The sequence below is a fragment of the Antechinus flavipes genome, chromosome 4 (assembly GCF_016432865.1).
Source record: "Antechinus flavipes isolate AdamAnt ecotype Samford, QLD, Australia chromosome 4, AdamAnt_v2, whole genome shotgun sequence".
Taxonomy (NCBI): Eukaryota; Metazoa; Chordata; class Mammalia; order Dasyuromorphia; family Dasyuridae; genus Antechinus; species Antechinus flavipes.
Genome location: NC_067401.1, coordinates 88,360,640 through 88,377,637, shown reverse-complemented (window position 1 = coordinate 88,377,637; position 16,998 = coordinate 88,360,640). Strand labels below are relative to the sequence as shown.

Below are 16,998 nucleotides of genomic sequence, written 5' to 3'. Positions count from 1 at the left end.
CCCTATAATTCTTACCTATTGGTCCTAGTTCTGCCCAATGAGAGAGATTTGAGAAGTCCTTAATAATATTTAGGTTTTCCTAAATAATACTGTATGATATTTAATAATCATAAACTAAATCTTCAGCAAGATGATAGCATCTCACTAACTTGGACTCCAGGAGTAAATCAAGCAATGCTTTTATACAAAATATTTTATAATTAAACATTTTAAATCCTCTAATTCAAACTGACAATGCAGCCACAGCTAGCCTTCATTGGTAAGGTTTCAGAATGGATCTAATTTTGAAGGATATTTGGCCACGGGCCAGATGCAGCAGCTGAAGATGTTTATTCCCCTCACCCAGGGCTATGAAGTTTCTTTATTTAAAGGCCCACAAAACAAAGATTTTGTTTTTACGATAGTTTGGCCCTCCAACAGTCTGAGGGACAGTGAACCGGCCCCCATTTAAAAAGTTTGGGGACCCCTGTAGATCATAGGAACATAGAGGTAGATTACATAATCCCAAATCCTCATTATGCACTAAGAAAATCAAGGCTCACAAATGGCTGTCAAACTCTGCATGCCCTTTGATCCAGCAGGGTCTCTACTTAGTTTGTATCCCAAAGAGATCATAAAAAAGAGACAAGGATTCATATGTGCAAAAATATTTATAGAACCTTTTTTTTTGTAGTGGTGAGGAATTGGAATCTAAGCGGATGCCCATCAATTGGGGAATAGTTGAATAAGTGATGGTATATGAATGTTATGAAATATTATTGTTCTATAAAAAACAATCAACATGATGATTTCAGAAAGACCTGAAGAAACTTACATGAACTGATGCTAAATGAAGTGAGTTAGAATCAAGAGAACATTGTACACAGTTGGCAACAAGATTATGTGATGATCAGCTCTGATGGACAAAGCTCTTTTTAACAATGAGGTGATTCAAACCAATTCCAATGGACTTGTGATGGAAAGAACCATTTCCATCCAGAAAGAGGACTGTGGGGACTGAATGTAGATCACAACATAGTAGTTTCCTTTTTTTATTGTTGTTTGTTTGCTATTTTCTTCTTTCTCATTTTTCTTGTGATGCATGATAATTGTAGAAATATGTATAAAAGAATTGCATATGTTTAACATATATTGGATTGCTTGTTATTTGGGGGAAGGTGAAGGAAGGAAGAAAAATTTGGAACATAGGGTTTTTGCAGGGGCAAATGTTGAAAACTATCTTTGCAAGCATTTTGAAAAACAAAAAGCTATTATTTAAAAAAAAAGAAAAGAAAATTAAGGCTCAAAAAGACTAATTGACTTACCCACTATTGGCATATCTACTTATTGAGAGGCTCAGTCCCAGAACTCCTCACTGAATCCAATGCTTCTCCACTACAATATATTTGCTCTCTGGGAACACAGTACTAGGGTATTCACTCCATGTCTACGGATAAGAACAATGTCATATCATGTTGTTCAGTTATTTTAGTCATGTATGATTCTTCTTGATCCCATTAGAGATTTTCTTGACAAAGATACCGGTGTGTTTTGCCCTTTCCTTCTCCAGCTCATTTTACAAATAAAGAAACTCAGACAAATGGGGTTAGGTGACTTGCTCAGAATAGAACTAGTAAATGTCTGAGGTCACATTTGAACTCAGGAAAATAAGTCTTCCCTACTCAAGATCCAATGTAGTATGTGCTATTGCACCACCAAGCTACTCCATTATGACACATGTTACTAAGTTAGAAGAAGTCTGTCACTCAATTCTCCCTTTGTAGATGACATTTTATCCATCTATAAAATGGATGTAATATTAACACCTATTTCTTAAATTTGTTGTGAAGATCAAATGAAAAAATAATCATAAAGCACTTAGCACAATGCCTAGCAATGCTGTTATAGAAATGTGAGCTATTGTTGCTATTGCTATTAAATTGAAGAGTTTCAATAATCTTTTAAGTTCCCAGTGAGAGAAAATGTGGCACAATGGGTATAGCACTTGATTAGGAGTAAGGAACTATAAATTCTTCCTCTCACATTTACTAGATACTAGGCTATAGTCTAAATCATGTTACCTTTGAGTCTCAGTTTACTTATAGTAATAAAAATAATACTTGGGTTATCTAATTCATGAATTATAGAGTAGGTATGCAAAGCATTATATAAATTTCAGTTATTAATATTCTATTATAGCTTTAATATTGCATGATAACCATAACACCTTATTTCTAAATCATCATTCTATATTAAGCATTATGAAGAATGGATTTCAGAGTAAGAAAGACCTAGGGGTCTAGTCCTGTCTGAGACATATTTTCTGTATGACCCTGGTCAACTTCTTACTTAAATTCTCAGTGCAACTATCTGACTTTCATAGATTGTCCAAGCTGCTGAAATGCATTCTCTTGTAACCTCTACCTCATAGGATTCCTACGTCTCTGCAAAGCACTGTTCAAGTCATACCTTCTACATAAGACTGATCCCCAATTCTCATATTGTTAGTACTCTACATGTCTCTTTTTGAACTATTTATGTAAATTTGGCATTTATTTTTGTAAATAGAACCTTCTTGAATACAAGATTTATTTTGTTTTTGTCTAGCACAGCTTGCATTTAAGGGATTCTTCATGTGTCTGGTTGAACTGAATTCTTGAATTAGAGGAGTACATCTCTGTTCTCTGCCTTATCAAGGAGAATAAAATGTTGCTTGGAAGGATTAAAAAGAAAGATTCCAGAGAAGTCTACTAAGAGATGCAAGCATGAAAATATTAGAAGGTCAAATATTATCACACAGAAAAGAATAAGGAACTTCAGCAGATGAAACCATGTAATAAGTAGAGTGGTTTCTTTTCACAGAGTCTTATGTCTGGATCTTCTGAGGAAAAGAAGTTTCTCATACTCCAAAAAAGCTACAAATATAAGCAAGGGTGATAATATCTATTACTGGCATATGAATTTTTTTTAATTCCCAAGAAGGTGATGATAGGTGTGGAAAAAACTAAATGTTGGAAAAGAGTCATAGTAAGAGATCCAAGTGCCAACAGCAGAGTCTAAGTTCCTTGAAGTCAGGGACTGCTTTGAATCTTTTCTTTGAATTGCTAGCACGTAGAACAGTGTCTTGCAAACAGTTGGTGCTTAAAATTTTCTCTTAGATTAGGTTGCATAAAGTATGTATTCAAACAGCTTCCTAAAACAAGTTAAGAATACAATCCACTTCTGGAGATTCGAGTGGGAACAAATAACATGGCAAAAAAAAAAAAAAAAAAGATTCTTTAGATATTTTAAGAGGAAGGGAGTAAATGAAGAGTTTGTGAATACAGATGATCTTAATGTCTTGGTTACCAAATAAAAGTAGGGAGTTTCAAAGAGAAAGTACAATGTAGAAACTGAATAGATGCGTCAGAGGGATTTAACTTTACAGACTTGGCTTGGATCCAAGAAAGATCCCCGACCATCATGGAGAGAATACATATAAGGGGGTTTGGAAATTATCTGCCTAGAGATTATCTGATATAATTGAGAGGATTTTAAGTTGAAAAGTGGAGGAAGAAAATGTCCAAATATAGATAAACCAGATTCTACAAAGAGCAATAATTATGATCCAAAACAGAGCTGTTTAGAAATTCACAAAAGAAAAAACAAAACATGATTCTTATTGTTCTAAGTTGTATCTTAAGTGTATATTGTATAGAATATAGGTGAAAAAGGAAGCTAAAAATTTTAGGGATATCTTAGAAGTATCATTGAGACTTGGTATGATGTGACCAGTGACTGGAATATCATAATAAAAGGGCATACCTCATTCAAATAGAACAAATTATGTAGAAAGGGAGACGGTTTAATACTGTAAAAAAGAAGTGATAAATTTTTGTGGAAAAGGACAAATCCTTGTTGGGAATATAGCATGATGGAAGTCATTTGGGTGAAGATTAAAAAAGAAGAAATAAGAACAATACTGAGGTGAGAGTAAACTACAATCAGGGTTTCTGGTCTAAATTCTTTAATTCATTCTGAAGCAGGGCATAGTTTTGAGTGGAGACTTCAAGTGGATAGTTATCTGTTGGAGATCTTTTGTTGATCAAAGCAGAGAAATTAATAAATTCTTGTTGATATTTTCATTATTAATGACCGAGAAGTGCCCAGGTAAATTTCTGTTCTGGACTTTATCCCTACCAATAACGTGTAGAATTGTTTGTTTTGTCAATCATCAGCATTTGTGAAATGCCTACTATAGGCTAGATACTGTGTTAAGAACTAGAGATACAAAGAAAGGCACAAGCAAAAAAAAACCCAAACTCAAAACAGTACTGGCCCTGTCTCAAGGAGGTCATAGTTGAATAGGGGAGACAATATGCAAACAAAGCTCAGAGAGCTGGTAACCATGGAATAAAGCGGTAAGCAGTGGCCATGGTATGATCCTGTAATTTAGATTTTTAAGAGCTTTTGAAACATGTTGTGTTTTTAAAATTTCAGGAATAGGAAAGGTAGGAACCCATATCTTGAAAATGAAATTTTGATGAGATAAGCATAGTTGATTCTAACAAGAGCTATGTAGAGGAACTCATGATTTTAAAGTATTCATGAATGAATTCAGATTTTTTTTTAATTGACATAGATAGGATATATATATATATATATATATATATATATATATATATATATATATATATATATATATACACATATATAAAGATATATCAAGGGCAGATAATTGGGAATAAAAAAAGACTGGCAAGACACTGAAAAAAAATCAGAAAGGTTAGTTCCTAACATCAAAAGGTTAGCCATAAATTCCATGGGCAACAAAAAAGTACTTTGTTAAAGAACAAAATGATAAAGAAGAGATAGAACCCCTGCTTGAATAGAACATGAAAATGTTTTATTTTCCTAAAAAATGAACTTCAAACTGTTAAGAAGCATAGCAAAAATAACTAACAAGGAAATGAAAAACAAAAATATGATGGTAGGAGAGTATCTTGTTGGCCAAAATTCAGTATAACAGATAAGATCAAGTTACATGTACCAGACAAATTAGATTTAAGAGAATTGTAGGAACTCCCAATTATGATTGTTAATTTATCAGACAGTGATCTCTGTGGAATCATGCAGAAAGAAAGTGACACAAGACAGAAGCAAGCATATATTCTGATTTACAAAAGCAGAAAGAATATGGTTGATTCTAAATATGTCACGGAACTTGTTAATCTTGGTAAAATTCTGGGAAAGATCACTAAGACATTTTGTAACATTTAAAATATAAATCATAACTATTCTAGCATAGATTACTAACCAAAGTCATTTCAAACTAGTATTTTGCTTTTTGACAGTTACTAGACTGGTCAAGCTAGATAGCACAGTATATAGAATGCCAGGCCTGAAATCAAATAGATTCATCTTATTTCAAATCTGGCTTCAGATACTTACTGGCTGTGTGACTCTGGGAAAGTCATTTAACCCTGTTTGCCTCAGTTTTCTCATTTGTAAAATGAGCTGGAGAAGGAAATGTCAAACCACTCTAGTATTTTTGCTAAGAAGATCCAAAATGGGGTTACAAAAAGTCAGACATGACTGAAAAATGATTGAACAACTGAATAATAGTAGAACAGGAGAATATTTTGGAATTCAAATTTTTAGTTTTAGCAAAACATTTGACAAAATCTCTCCTAATAATATTTATGGACAAGATGGAGGTATGTGGCTTCAATAATGAACAATAAGTGCTTCAGATAGATTCAATACGAGTTGACCAGAAATAAATTCTTTTGATTAATAGATCAAGTTTTACTTGGTTATCATTCTTTAGTGGATTCATATCAGGTTTTCTTGAAAAAACATACTTGGTTTCCTTCTAGTTAACATTTTCATCAGTGATTTGTATGAATGTACAAACAGTATTGAATCAGATTGACCAATAACAAAAGGTTAGAAGGAATAGCTAGTGCATTGGATAATAAAACCTTTATCTCAAAAGATCTCAATATACTAGAACAATGGGCTGAAGATAACAAGATTTAATTTCATTGGGATAAAATGCAAAGTCTAACATTTAGATTAAAAAAAAAATCACTGAGTAACTGTATCAGAGACATGACTGAGAAGCAGTTCTTGGAAAACATTAACTTGTAATTTTTATGAACTGAAATTTTAATACAAGTTAGAAATGTGACATGACTGTCAAAAAAGGCAATTCAATTTTAAGTATTAAAAAATATATTGCCACATCAGAAGATTTTAATAGTCCCAACATACCACAACTGGAGTATAATCAGACAAGTTTTAGATACTTTATATTTTTAAATTTATATTTATTTATTTAGGGTACACATGTATATTCACTTTTTTACATATTTCCATTTGAGTCATATTGGGAGAGAAAAATAAAAGCAAAAGGGAAAAACCATAAGAAAAAAAAAACAGAAGGGGAAAAAAAGAGATGAAAATAGTACATGTAGATCCACATTCAATTGCCATAGTTCTCTCTCTAGAAACATAGTGCTTTCCATCTAAAGTTTATTGGAATTGCCTTGTATCACTATATTACTGAAAAGAACCAATTTTATTGATCATTGGATATTTTATTTTTGAAAATATATTGATCAATTGGACCTTTTCCTGAAAAGAATAACTAATTGAGGAATTGTGGGAAGATAGACATAGTATAGCATTGTTGGTAGAGAGTTCATAAAACCATTTTGGAAAGTAATTTGGATTATGCAGAAATAGTGAATAAGTGTCCATGTCTTTGTCACTGAGATCCCACTACCAGGGATATACCCCAAGAAATCATTGATTAAAAAAAGAAGTACACTTCTACACTAAACTAATTATATGAGTACTTTTTTATAGTAGCAAGGAATTAGAAACAAAGTAAATACCCATGGATTAGGGAATAGTTAAAATGACACATGAATATAATGGAATATTACTGTAAAATAAGAGGTAGGATGAATATAAAGAAGCATGAAAAGATTTGCATATACTGACTGATACAGAATAAAATAAACAGAGCCAAGAAAAAAATAAAAACAATGATAACAAGGTAAATAAAAAAACCAACCACAACAAAAAAAATCAAAAGTGAATGTTTCAAAATTACAAAGAACAAGCATGAGCCACTGCTATATGGCTCAATGGATAGAGCATCAGCTCTGGAGTCAGTACAACCTGAGTTCAAATCCGGGCTCAGATATCTAATATTCTAACGCTTAGTTGTGTAACACTGGGCAAGTCACTTAACCCCAATTGCCTCAGCCAAAAAGTGAAAAAAAAAAAAAAAAAAAGCATGGCACCAAAGAAAATATAGCAGAAGACATTTCTCCTACCTTTATAGTGATTGGAAGTCCATGAGTATGGAATATGGCTTATATTTTTTCTGAGTTTTTCAGTATATTAATCCATTTTGTTGGAAATTTTTTTTTATCTTTCCATTTTTTAGTTGAAAAAATATTCTTTGAGATAACTAGGTGGTGCAGTAGATAAAGCATTGGACTTGGAGTCAGGAGGACCTAATTCAAATGTGGCCTCAGACATTTACTATTATATGACTCTGGGAAGGTCACTTCACCCTGATTGCTTTCCCCTCAAAATAAAAAAAATTTTTTTTTGTTATATGAAATGGCTTTCTTGGAGGAAAAAGTGAGGAATACAGGGGAAATTTTAGGCAATGTAAAAACAAAAGATATTTAAAATTAGACAAAAAAACAAGCAATTCTGATGGCAAAGAATCATAATCCATTCTTTATAATGATAATATTTATGTAGCATTTTAAGGTTTACAAAATTCTTCACATATTATCTCCAGTTACCCTCATGACAATCCTGGCAGGTCAATGCTATTATTGTCCCCATTTTACAGGTCAAGAAATTGAGGCAGAGGTTAAGTGATTTGTTCAGTGTCACATAGCTCTAAATATCTGAGGCAGGATTTGAATTTAGGTCTTCTTGACTCCAAATATAATACTCTTATCTATCTAGTGGCCTTTTATGAGCTAATGGAACTAAGGGTTTGTGCCCTAAGAAAAGCAGTTTGGAGTCAATAGAAACCTGGTTTTGATTCCTCCTTCTGATGTCTCTTAGCTGTGTTAATATAAGAAAATGTTTTGAGAATCCCAGTCAAATGTAAGCTCTTTGAAGACAGGGGCTATTTTCCCTTTTATAAAAGTCTTTTCTCAGCATATGTAAGGAATCTTTGTGAATCTCAGCCATGTTCTTTGTGTAACTTTTTGCTGAGAACATGAGAATATGCTTGCAGTAATTTGATATAACTGTCAGGAGACACAGAAGGGGAAGTCCACTCTCCCTGTGTTGATTAAAGATCTTCCTTTATTGCTGACATATGCTTGCTCCAGAAATCTGACCAGTTCCCTGAGTAAAGACAGTCAACCTAAAGGAATGAATAAACTATTCTTCTTGGTGGGTCCCTCCAGACAGAAGCACCTTACATCTGGAAGTCTGTTTTGTCTAGAGAGTCACATATCAAAGAAGAATACTTAGCATAGTCCTTTCTTTGTTCTCAGCCTATAAAAACCCCATAGTAGGAAAGGCACTTTGGAATCTCACCCATGGGGAGGATGCTCTTTCTGCCTGAGATCTTTCCATCAGGGACCCTGACCGGCTGTGACTCAGGATTCTCCAGCCAAGAAATGCAGGTGTTGGTGCTTCCCTGGAATGATGATGATGTTTGTTTTTCTATTATCCTTATTGTTATAGTGATAGCTGTATTTGTTAGTTGTATATTAATTCTATGTTACAAGTTACTTCTTCCTTCATGTCTTGTTTGAATCAATGTTTTGAGTAATAATAAACTTGTGCTTGCTCCCTTTAAGTCTGTGCCTATTGAATGCGAATTCTGAACCTCTATTAACTTTACAGCATATAGCATAATGACATATAGACAGCAATGTCTAATAAAATCTTATTGAATTGCTTTGAGTAGTATAAACATGGTCAAATTATTTAGCTTCTTAGGACTATTATAAAATAAAGATTGGTGTTGCTGCTTTGTCCTTTGTTCTCAGAGGACCATAGGAGGTGATGCTGTGTCACATAAGTGAATTGGATTTAAGTGAGGGAGGGCTGTGCAAGGTCATCAGCATCACATTCTCCTCCAGAGCCATCTGAGTCCAGTGACAAGATATAGATGAGGATGACTACAGGTGGTGTTGAATGTAATAGGAGACCATGGCTTTTTAAGCTAAGGTCTTCAATAAGTCTTAGTTTGAGGCTGCACCCATTCAGTGATTAAGACTGGGTAGCAATTGAGGCAAAAAATCCCCTCTTTCACCTAGTCAAAAAAAGAAAAGCAAAAAACCTCAAAACTAACTAAATAAATAAATCTGGGAGGGAAGATCCTCAGAATTTCTGGCCAAAGCAGAAATGATTGCTTATTTATACTCAGTGAATCAATCAGGATCCAAACAATAATTAGACAGCTAGGTGGCACCATAGTGCATAGAGCACCAGGCTGGCATCAAGTAGATCTGAGTAAAAATCACACCTCAGATTCTTACTAGCTGTATGACCTTGGGTATGCCACTTAATCCTATTTGTCTCAGTTTCCTCATCTGCAAAATGAACTGGTAAAACAGTCTAGTATCTTTCTTTCTTTCTTTCTTTCTTTTCTTTTTTTCTTTCTTTCTTTTTTTTTCTTTTCTTTTTTTTGCTGAGACAATTGAGGTTAAATGATTTGCCCAGGGTCACACAGCTAGGAAGTGTTAACTGAGGTCAGATTTGAACTCAAGTCATCCTGACTGGTTCTCTATGCACTGCACCAACTAGCTGCCCTCTAGTGTCTTTCAAAATAAACAAACAAATCCAAATGGGTCACTAAAAATCAGAAATGACAGAAAGATTGAAATGACTGAACAATCTTCCTCAAAGTGTTGAGAATAAAATTATGTAACACGTGAAAATTTCAAAGTACTTTATAAGTGAAAATTACTAATATATTTTTTTTAATGCTTAGAAAAATCCTAATTGTTATCAAGCTTCCCTCAGGCCTTCTATTTATTTCTGGTCCCAGTTCACTATCTTTCTGCATCTCTTTTTCTGATACTACTATCTATTGAAGTCTGAATCAGAAATGCCAAATGTGCAACCTACAGTTAGTACCACTTGAATATGGCCCAAACCAAATTAAAATGTAACTGGGAAATATTTAACAAAATGAATAAAAATATACAATAAATTACAAATAACAGTGTGATTTTCTAATTAAATATGTGTCTTGAAGAGATTCTTGTATAGTTAGTAGAGCCCTTTTTTTGAGTTTTAAACCACTGGTCTAAGCACAAGGTATTCTTTAATCACTTTTTTTTCCCATGTGGTTAGTAAGAACAAATTCTGGCATTAGTGAGGCTTGAAGCAGCCATCACCACGTTATTTGCAAACAAAAAAAAATCATTATCTATAGAGAATTCTACTTTAATTTTGACTCTACTTGGAAAATAACAACAAACAATGATGAATATTGATATAATACTTTTCATTTTGCCAAGGTGTTTGCAACCCAGCTTTCTACACAGAACCCAGCATTTTACCCACTATGAATTGTGGGAGCAGCATACAATTTTAGTGATCAGACATCTCCCTGCAGTATGTTTTGCTTCATATGAATAATCGGTGTTGTCAAACTTAGTTCCATTTTTATATACTCAAGGAATTTTACAACTTTTGAATTTATGTGAGTGATATTTTACTAGACAATAGCTTCGAAAGGAAATATTTTGCTCTCACCATTTCCCTAAAACAAACTTCCCAAAAAAGATTGGGAAGACTACCCCCTGGGAGATTAAAGGGAATTGTAACATTAATAAACATATTTTCATCATTCAAGTTACATAATAAATCAGGTATGACAAATAACAATTATTTTCCCTTTAGTAGATAGTTCATTTATGCTTAGAAATGATTCCATTAATACTAATATAATTTGGAACAATGCCCAAAGTGCCATAAAACTCAGCAAAATCTTTGATCCAGCAATGTGTCTACTGGGCCTGTATCCCAAAGAGCTCATAAAAAAGAAAGAAGGACCCATATGTGCATAAATATTTATAATAGCCCTTTGGAAATTGAGTGATGACCATCAATTTGGGAAAGGCTGAATAAGTTATGGTACATGAATGTTATGAATATTCTTGTTCTATAAGAAATGACAAGCAGCTGATTTCAGAAAAGCCTGGAAAGACTTACATGAACCGATGCTCAGTGAAGTAAGCAGAACCAAGAGAACACTGTACAACAACTAAATAATGTGATGATCAACTCTGATGGATGTGGCTCTTTTCAACAATGAGGTAATTCAGGCCAGTTCCAATAGATTTGCGATAGAAAGAGCCATCTGCATTCAGAGAGAGAACTATGGAGACTGAGTATGAATCAAAACATATTATTTTCATTTTTTTGTTGTTCTTTGCTTGTTTTTTTTCTTTCTTCTGTTTTTTCCCTTTTGATCTGATTTTTCCTGTGAAGGATGAGTAAATATGGAAATATGTTTAGAAGAATTGCAATTTAACCTATATTGGATTGCTTGTAGTCTTGGGGGGAGGAAGGAGAAAAAGGAAAAGAGGGAGAAATATTTGGAAGAAAAGGTTTTGCAAATGTGAATGTTGATACTTCCTTTGCATGTATTTGGAAAAATCAAATACTTTTCAAAAGAAGAAATGATTCCATTATTTATATCAGGGAAGTCCTACATTGATGTGACATTGTTGTGAATCAAGAATTATAATAATGAATAATTGGCTAGCCTTACAGGAAGTATCCCACAATTTTGGAGATTATTTTTCATTTCACTATTCTTGAAGCAAGCATCTTGCCTTCACTAAACAGTATGGTAACTTTGTATGCCAAACATGAAATTTAAAGGAGCAAAAGACAACCTGGTAGTAGCTTTAAGAATTACTTTGACATATTCAAGATTCATTATATGTTCTGTCTGATCCTTCTTGGAACCATAACAACCTTGGCCAATTTATCTTGTGTGCTATTTCTACCATATATTTCATATAAGTGAAGGGCTTTGACTAGACATATTTTATGCTTTCAAAATTATTTGAAAACAAACTACAATAAAATGAAACCAGACAAGTAATGTAGTCTTGTTCTTTAATATTGGAGAGATTCAAATGACATTTACTCTGTATCTAGTAAGTTACCATGATTTAGAGAAAGTTGACATTCTTAAACAGATTTAATCTCAGTAGAGAGATAATGCTTTATCAAATAAAAACAAAAAATAAAAACAAAAATCCCACTCTATAGAATGTAATAAAAATATGAGCCCTTTCTTAGGACTAGAGATGTCTATTTGAAGATCATATGAAGCATATCATTTCCTAGTTCTATGTTTTCAGATTAATGTTCTATGGATAGATAGGGTCTTAACAGGAGCTATTATTGTTTGGTTGACTTCTTTTCTGACTTAATTATTCTCTGAGATGTTTTTAAGAAAAAGTGGTTTTTGTTTTATGTTTTTAAACCTAACACAAAGATTTTGGAGCCTTTTTGGCTGGGAGAGCAAATGAATTATTATGCCATTGACAGGTGGCAGGAAACGTGATGTGGTTAAATGTCTCGTCAAGATTCCTCAACTGAATTTCCTGATAATAGCAACTCAGAAAGGATCAATAACTGTCTTCAACAGTAAGGTAATTTTAAAAGTTGCCTTTTTATTATTTATTTTCAGTAATGCATCAAGCACAGCCAAAATCACAAACCATAGTTTGAAATTATCACCCCAAATCAAAATACAAATAAATGCTGAGGGGAATACAGACTCCCCAGTCCATTTTTATGATAGTGAAAGTACCAAATCTGGCACTATTTCAGAATCCTCTGTTGCACAGTGTAGTACTGACACATTCATAAGATAAACCTGGATTAGTGCTCAGATGAAAAAAAATTAAAAACATTCATAAGGGAAATGGTTTTGAGAGTACCCTGTGAAATATGTAACTTGGTCACTCAGAATGATTTTGAATGTCTTTTAACTTCTTAAATTCATAAGCTTTCACCTCCAATTCAAAGTATCCCTGGAAGATTTCAATAAGGAGGCATGCCAATAATTTCCATATAATATCATTATGAATCTTTAAAAATAATTTAGTATTAATATGACTAAAATGTTCCAGTTTCTCAGTTCATTGGCAGCTGTAGAGTTTTGTTTATGAAAGACCTGAAAACTGAAATTGGTGGCTACCTTATTTCTTTCCCTAACAAGGACTTTTCTATCATATTCCTTGTGACTTAGTCTTTCTATAATCAATGGGTTGGTTTTTTGTCTTTCCTAGAAATCAAAATTGATAGAGAACAAAATATAATCTGAATTGAGAGGCTTATAATTTTCATTTTAAAAAATATTCATGGTATTTCACTAAAATTTTTCAAAATGAAATTTAGTGTATATATTTCCAGTAGGGGAAAAATGTGTGTGTGTAATAAATGTTTTTATCCAGTTAGATAAACATTTGTCCAGATGTCTCTATATCTAGATCTACATATACACACATACACAGAGTATTTAGTATTTTAAAATCAGATATCTTGTTTCTAACATGTAAATGGAATTAAATACATCAATTAAATTTGCAAGTATAATTGACATTAAAACAAATTTTTAAATTAAGTTATTTAAAATGTTAAATGTCTTAAAGAAAAAGAAAAAAATGAAGGAAATAAGTATTCATTAAATATCTACTATGTATCAGGTACTATGTTAAGTGTTTTATTAATTGATCCTTACAATAAATCTAGGAGAATAGAGGCTATTATCATTACTCCCATTTTTCAGTTGAGGAAACTACAGCAGATAGAGATTAGGTGATTTGCTCAGGATCACACAACGAGTAAATGTCTGAGGCTGAATTTCAATTAAAATCTTACTGACTGTAGGTCCAGCACTTTATCCATTGTGCCACCTAACTGTATGTAGTTTTCTATTGCATAGGGGAGAGATTGGGAGGGAGGAGAAGGAATTTTTGTTGTTGTTGTTACAATTAGAGTAATTTATCAAAAGACAAAATGAGTGATCGCATTATAATACCTGAATGATTTAATTGAATAATAATCTGATCCATAATTCATGTTCTTTATGGAAAAGTAAATAGAATATATGAATTTTCTGATTTATAAAAGATGAAAAAATATAAAATGAAAATGCTATAACATAGTATGCACGAAACTTTAAAAAAGTTAAATGATGGCTAGTGTTAAGGATTATAAAACTTCTGTAAGAATTAAAAGGCTTTCAGCATGTAACTTCAATTACAGGCAAGTGGATTGAGGGGAGTAAAAAAATAGAAATGAAAATTAAGTATTTGGTAGTCCCTCTCTTTTCCTTTCAAAACTTTAGTTTTCCTATCTCTAAAAAGAAACTTAGCTTCAGACATTTACCAATTATGTTACTTTGGACAAAGGTAAACTCTGCCTCAATTTCCTCAACTGTAAAAATGGAAATAATAACATTATCTCAAAGGGATTTTATGAGAATTAAATTCATTAAGTTAAGTGCTTAGCACAGCATCAAGCATATAGTAGGTACTATATAAATTTATTTCCTATCCTCTCCACCCTGATAACATTCTATTAATTAGATTAACTCCTTAAAAATAGGAATTATTATTAATTTTTCCCTTTCATTGAATCCCCAATGCAGTATAGTGCCTAGATCACAATACCCTTAAACCAATTATTCAATTCGATTTTAGAGTGTTCCAAATTCCTCCCTCCTCATTAATGGACTCATGAGGCAGACACATTTTTTCCTCTTTTTTTTTTTTTTTTTTTTTTGGAAAGGAGGGGGGAAAGAATCCTTAATAGGACTCTTAAAAGGACTTCTAATAAATGTTTTTTAATCCTTCCTCACACATTTATTGGTTATGTAATAGTCACTGGCAAGTCACTTAAATTCACTGATCCTCAGTTTCCTCATCTGGAAAATAAGTATACCTACCTATGTCACAGGTTGTGAAGATCAAAAGAGATAACTTGCAAAGATTTTTGCAAATTTTAAAGGGTTATATAAATATTTCCTATTATTATTATTTAGATGAGTTGTAAAAAATCCTGTTGCTAATATCATTTCACTATAAACTTTTCATCACAGGGAGCTAAGCAATATATAATTGTAACAGAAAGAATTTAATGAGTGTTGTAGTGTGAGGGAAATGAATTACTTAGTGAAAAAAAAGTACAAAATCAAGGTGAAAGAATAAGAAAGTAGAAGCAGAACTGTCATCAACATGTTTCAAGATAAGCCTTTTAATTGTCTGACATGTAAAAGAGAACTTGGATTCTGCCATTTTGCTAGCTTTTCAGGAGGATGAAGGAACAGACTAGGGAGGAAAGCAGTCCCTTAGTGGAAAGGAAGATGACATGAAGCATCAACATAAAAATAACTCCATTTTAGAGTGTTCTCAGTGTTAATAGTCTTCTGCTTAACTGCAATGTCTAATATACTTCTTTCTTGCTGTGCTTTGCTTTTTTACTTCAGATGAGAGTTCAGGCAAACATCAATGTTACAGTAAGTATTTCATTTATTTTTTAATTAACTGAAAGGAAAGTTGAAGGACAGTTTCTTAGCAATAAATTGAAAGCGCCTGAAGTGGCCTAAAAATATGAAAGCCTTCCTGTTCTGCTGTTTTATATGGGGAGTGTGAGAGCCCACAATGATTATTCATTGTGAATTTCTACTGGACTATGAAATGAGGTGACAGAAATTTAAAGAACTTGAATCTTGAATATCTATCCAAAGGATCAAGCTTACATATTTTTTTGGAAAGGAGAGGAGAGTTAAATATAGAGCAAATCTGAGTAAATCAAAATCCACTGAGAAAGGATGCCAATCATTTAATTAAAAACATCTACCATGGTTTGCAGTGAGCCAGTTATCACAGATCAGAATTGGGAAAAACCCCAACATATCCAATTCGTTCTCAGTTATCCAGAAAAATGGGTAAGGCATACTCTGTAATAAATATGGTGATCCAGGTTTATAATTAGGAACAGCAGGAAAAGAACTACTTTAAATAAGTTGAGAAAATATTTAAAAGCCTCTTGAATTTTAAATTTGAAAAAAAACAATGATTGTTGGCTTTGTTCTCCCCTCTCAGTTGTCAGGTAGAGAGAAGATGCTATTAGAATTCTTTCATAGCCCCAAATAGAGCAGGAGAGGAGAAATCGCCTCCTTCCACATCCTGCTGATGGGTATTGGAGGTTGTAATTTAACAAGGTAGAAGAATTGAAAAAAGATAGTGGAACCAATATTGAACTTAGCTTCAGCAAGTTTGGATTCATGGTTTATCAGAAATCGTTTTGGGCTTGGAATCATGAATTAAATCTCACTCAGAACTTAGATATATAGGGTGAGTGTGAGAGAGTAGTCTACAACATAATGAAACTGAGAGCATGGATGATTGAGAGGATGTTAATACTTTCCACAGTGATGGGTAAGTATAAAAAAAGAAACGGTTTGGAGGTAAGATAATGAATTGTTCTTTGGACGTGTTAAGTAGGAGATGTCTAAAAATACGAAGATGTTCATATCAATTGTTAATGGCAGGACTGAGACTGAACCTTGACTTCACTTTTCATAAATGCACTGCTTTTTCCATTGGACAATATTACTTTTCTTTAGGATTCTCTTTTTAAAATATACATTAAATTCATTTTCACTGAAATGTCAGTGATTTCTTAGAATCTCATTCTTTCTCACAGAAAGGAAAGTGACATAAGAGTGCTGGGTCATTTGCAGAGGGATGAGAAGAGTGGTGGTAAGTGAGGGAAAGGCTGAAAAAAAGAGAGTTAAACAATAAATGAATAACTGTAAAGAAACCCTGTGATAATTTTTATTTGTTTTAGAGCTGAGGAGATTTAGGAAATGGAGAACTAGGAGGAATTTGTCTGAGATCAAAAAAGGGAAAATAACAGAGAAAAGGAAGAAAAGGGAAAACAAAGTGTCTCAGAGATTAGAATCAAATCATTGATATACAGGGAAAAAATGTGTAGAACTGG

The 16,998-nt window shown here is 32.8% G+C and overlaps 1 protein-coding gene across 5 annotated transcripts in view; it reads left to right on the top strand.

Annotated features, from left to right (window-relative positions):
• WDR64 (WD repeat domain 64) overlaps window positions 1-16,998 on the top strand; it is a 165,728-nt gene that overhangs the window by 24,655 nt on the left and 124,075 nt on the right. For 4 of the 5 annotated variants that reach the window (XM_051993507.1, XM_051993510.1, XM_051993508.1 and 1 more), the window contains exons 4-5: window positions 12,532-12,635; window positions 15,479-15,508. In XM_051993507.1, coding sequence (XP_051849467.1) covers window positions 12,532-12,635; window positions 15,479-15,508 — 134 coding nt within the window. Of the gene's footprint in view, window positions 1-12,531; window positions 12,636-15,478; window positions 15,509-16,701; window positions 16,758-16,998 lie in introns of those variants that run through there. The other variant, XM_051993511.1, reaches the window with a different exon arrangement.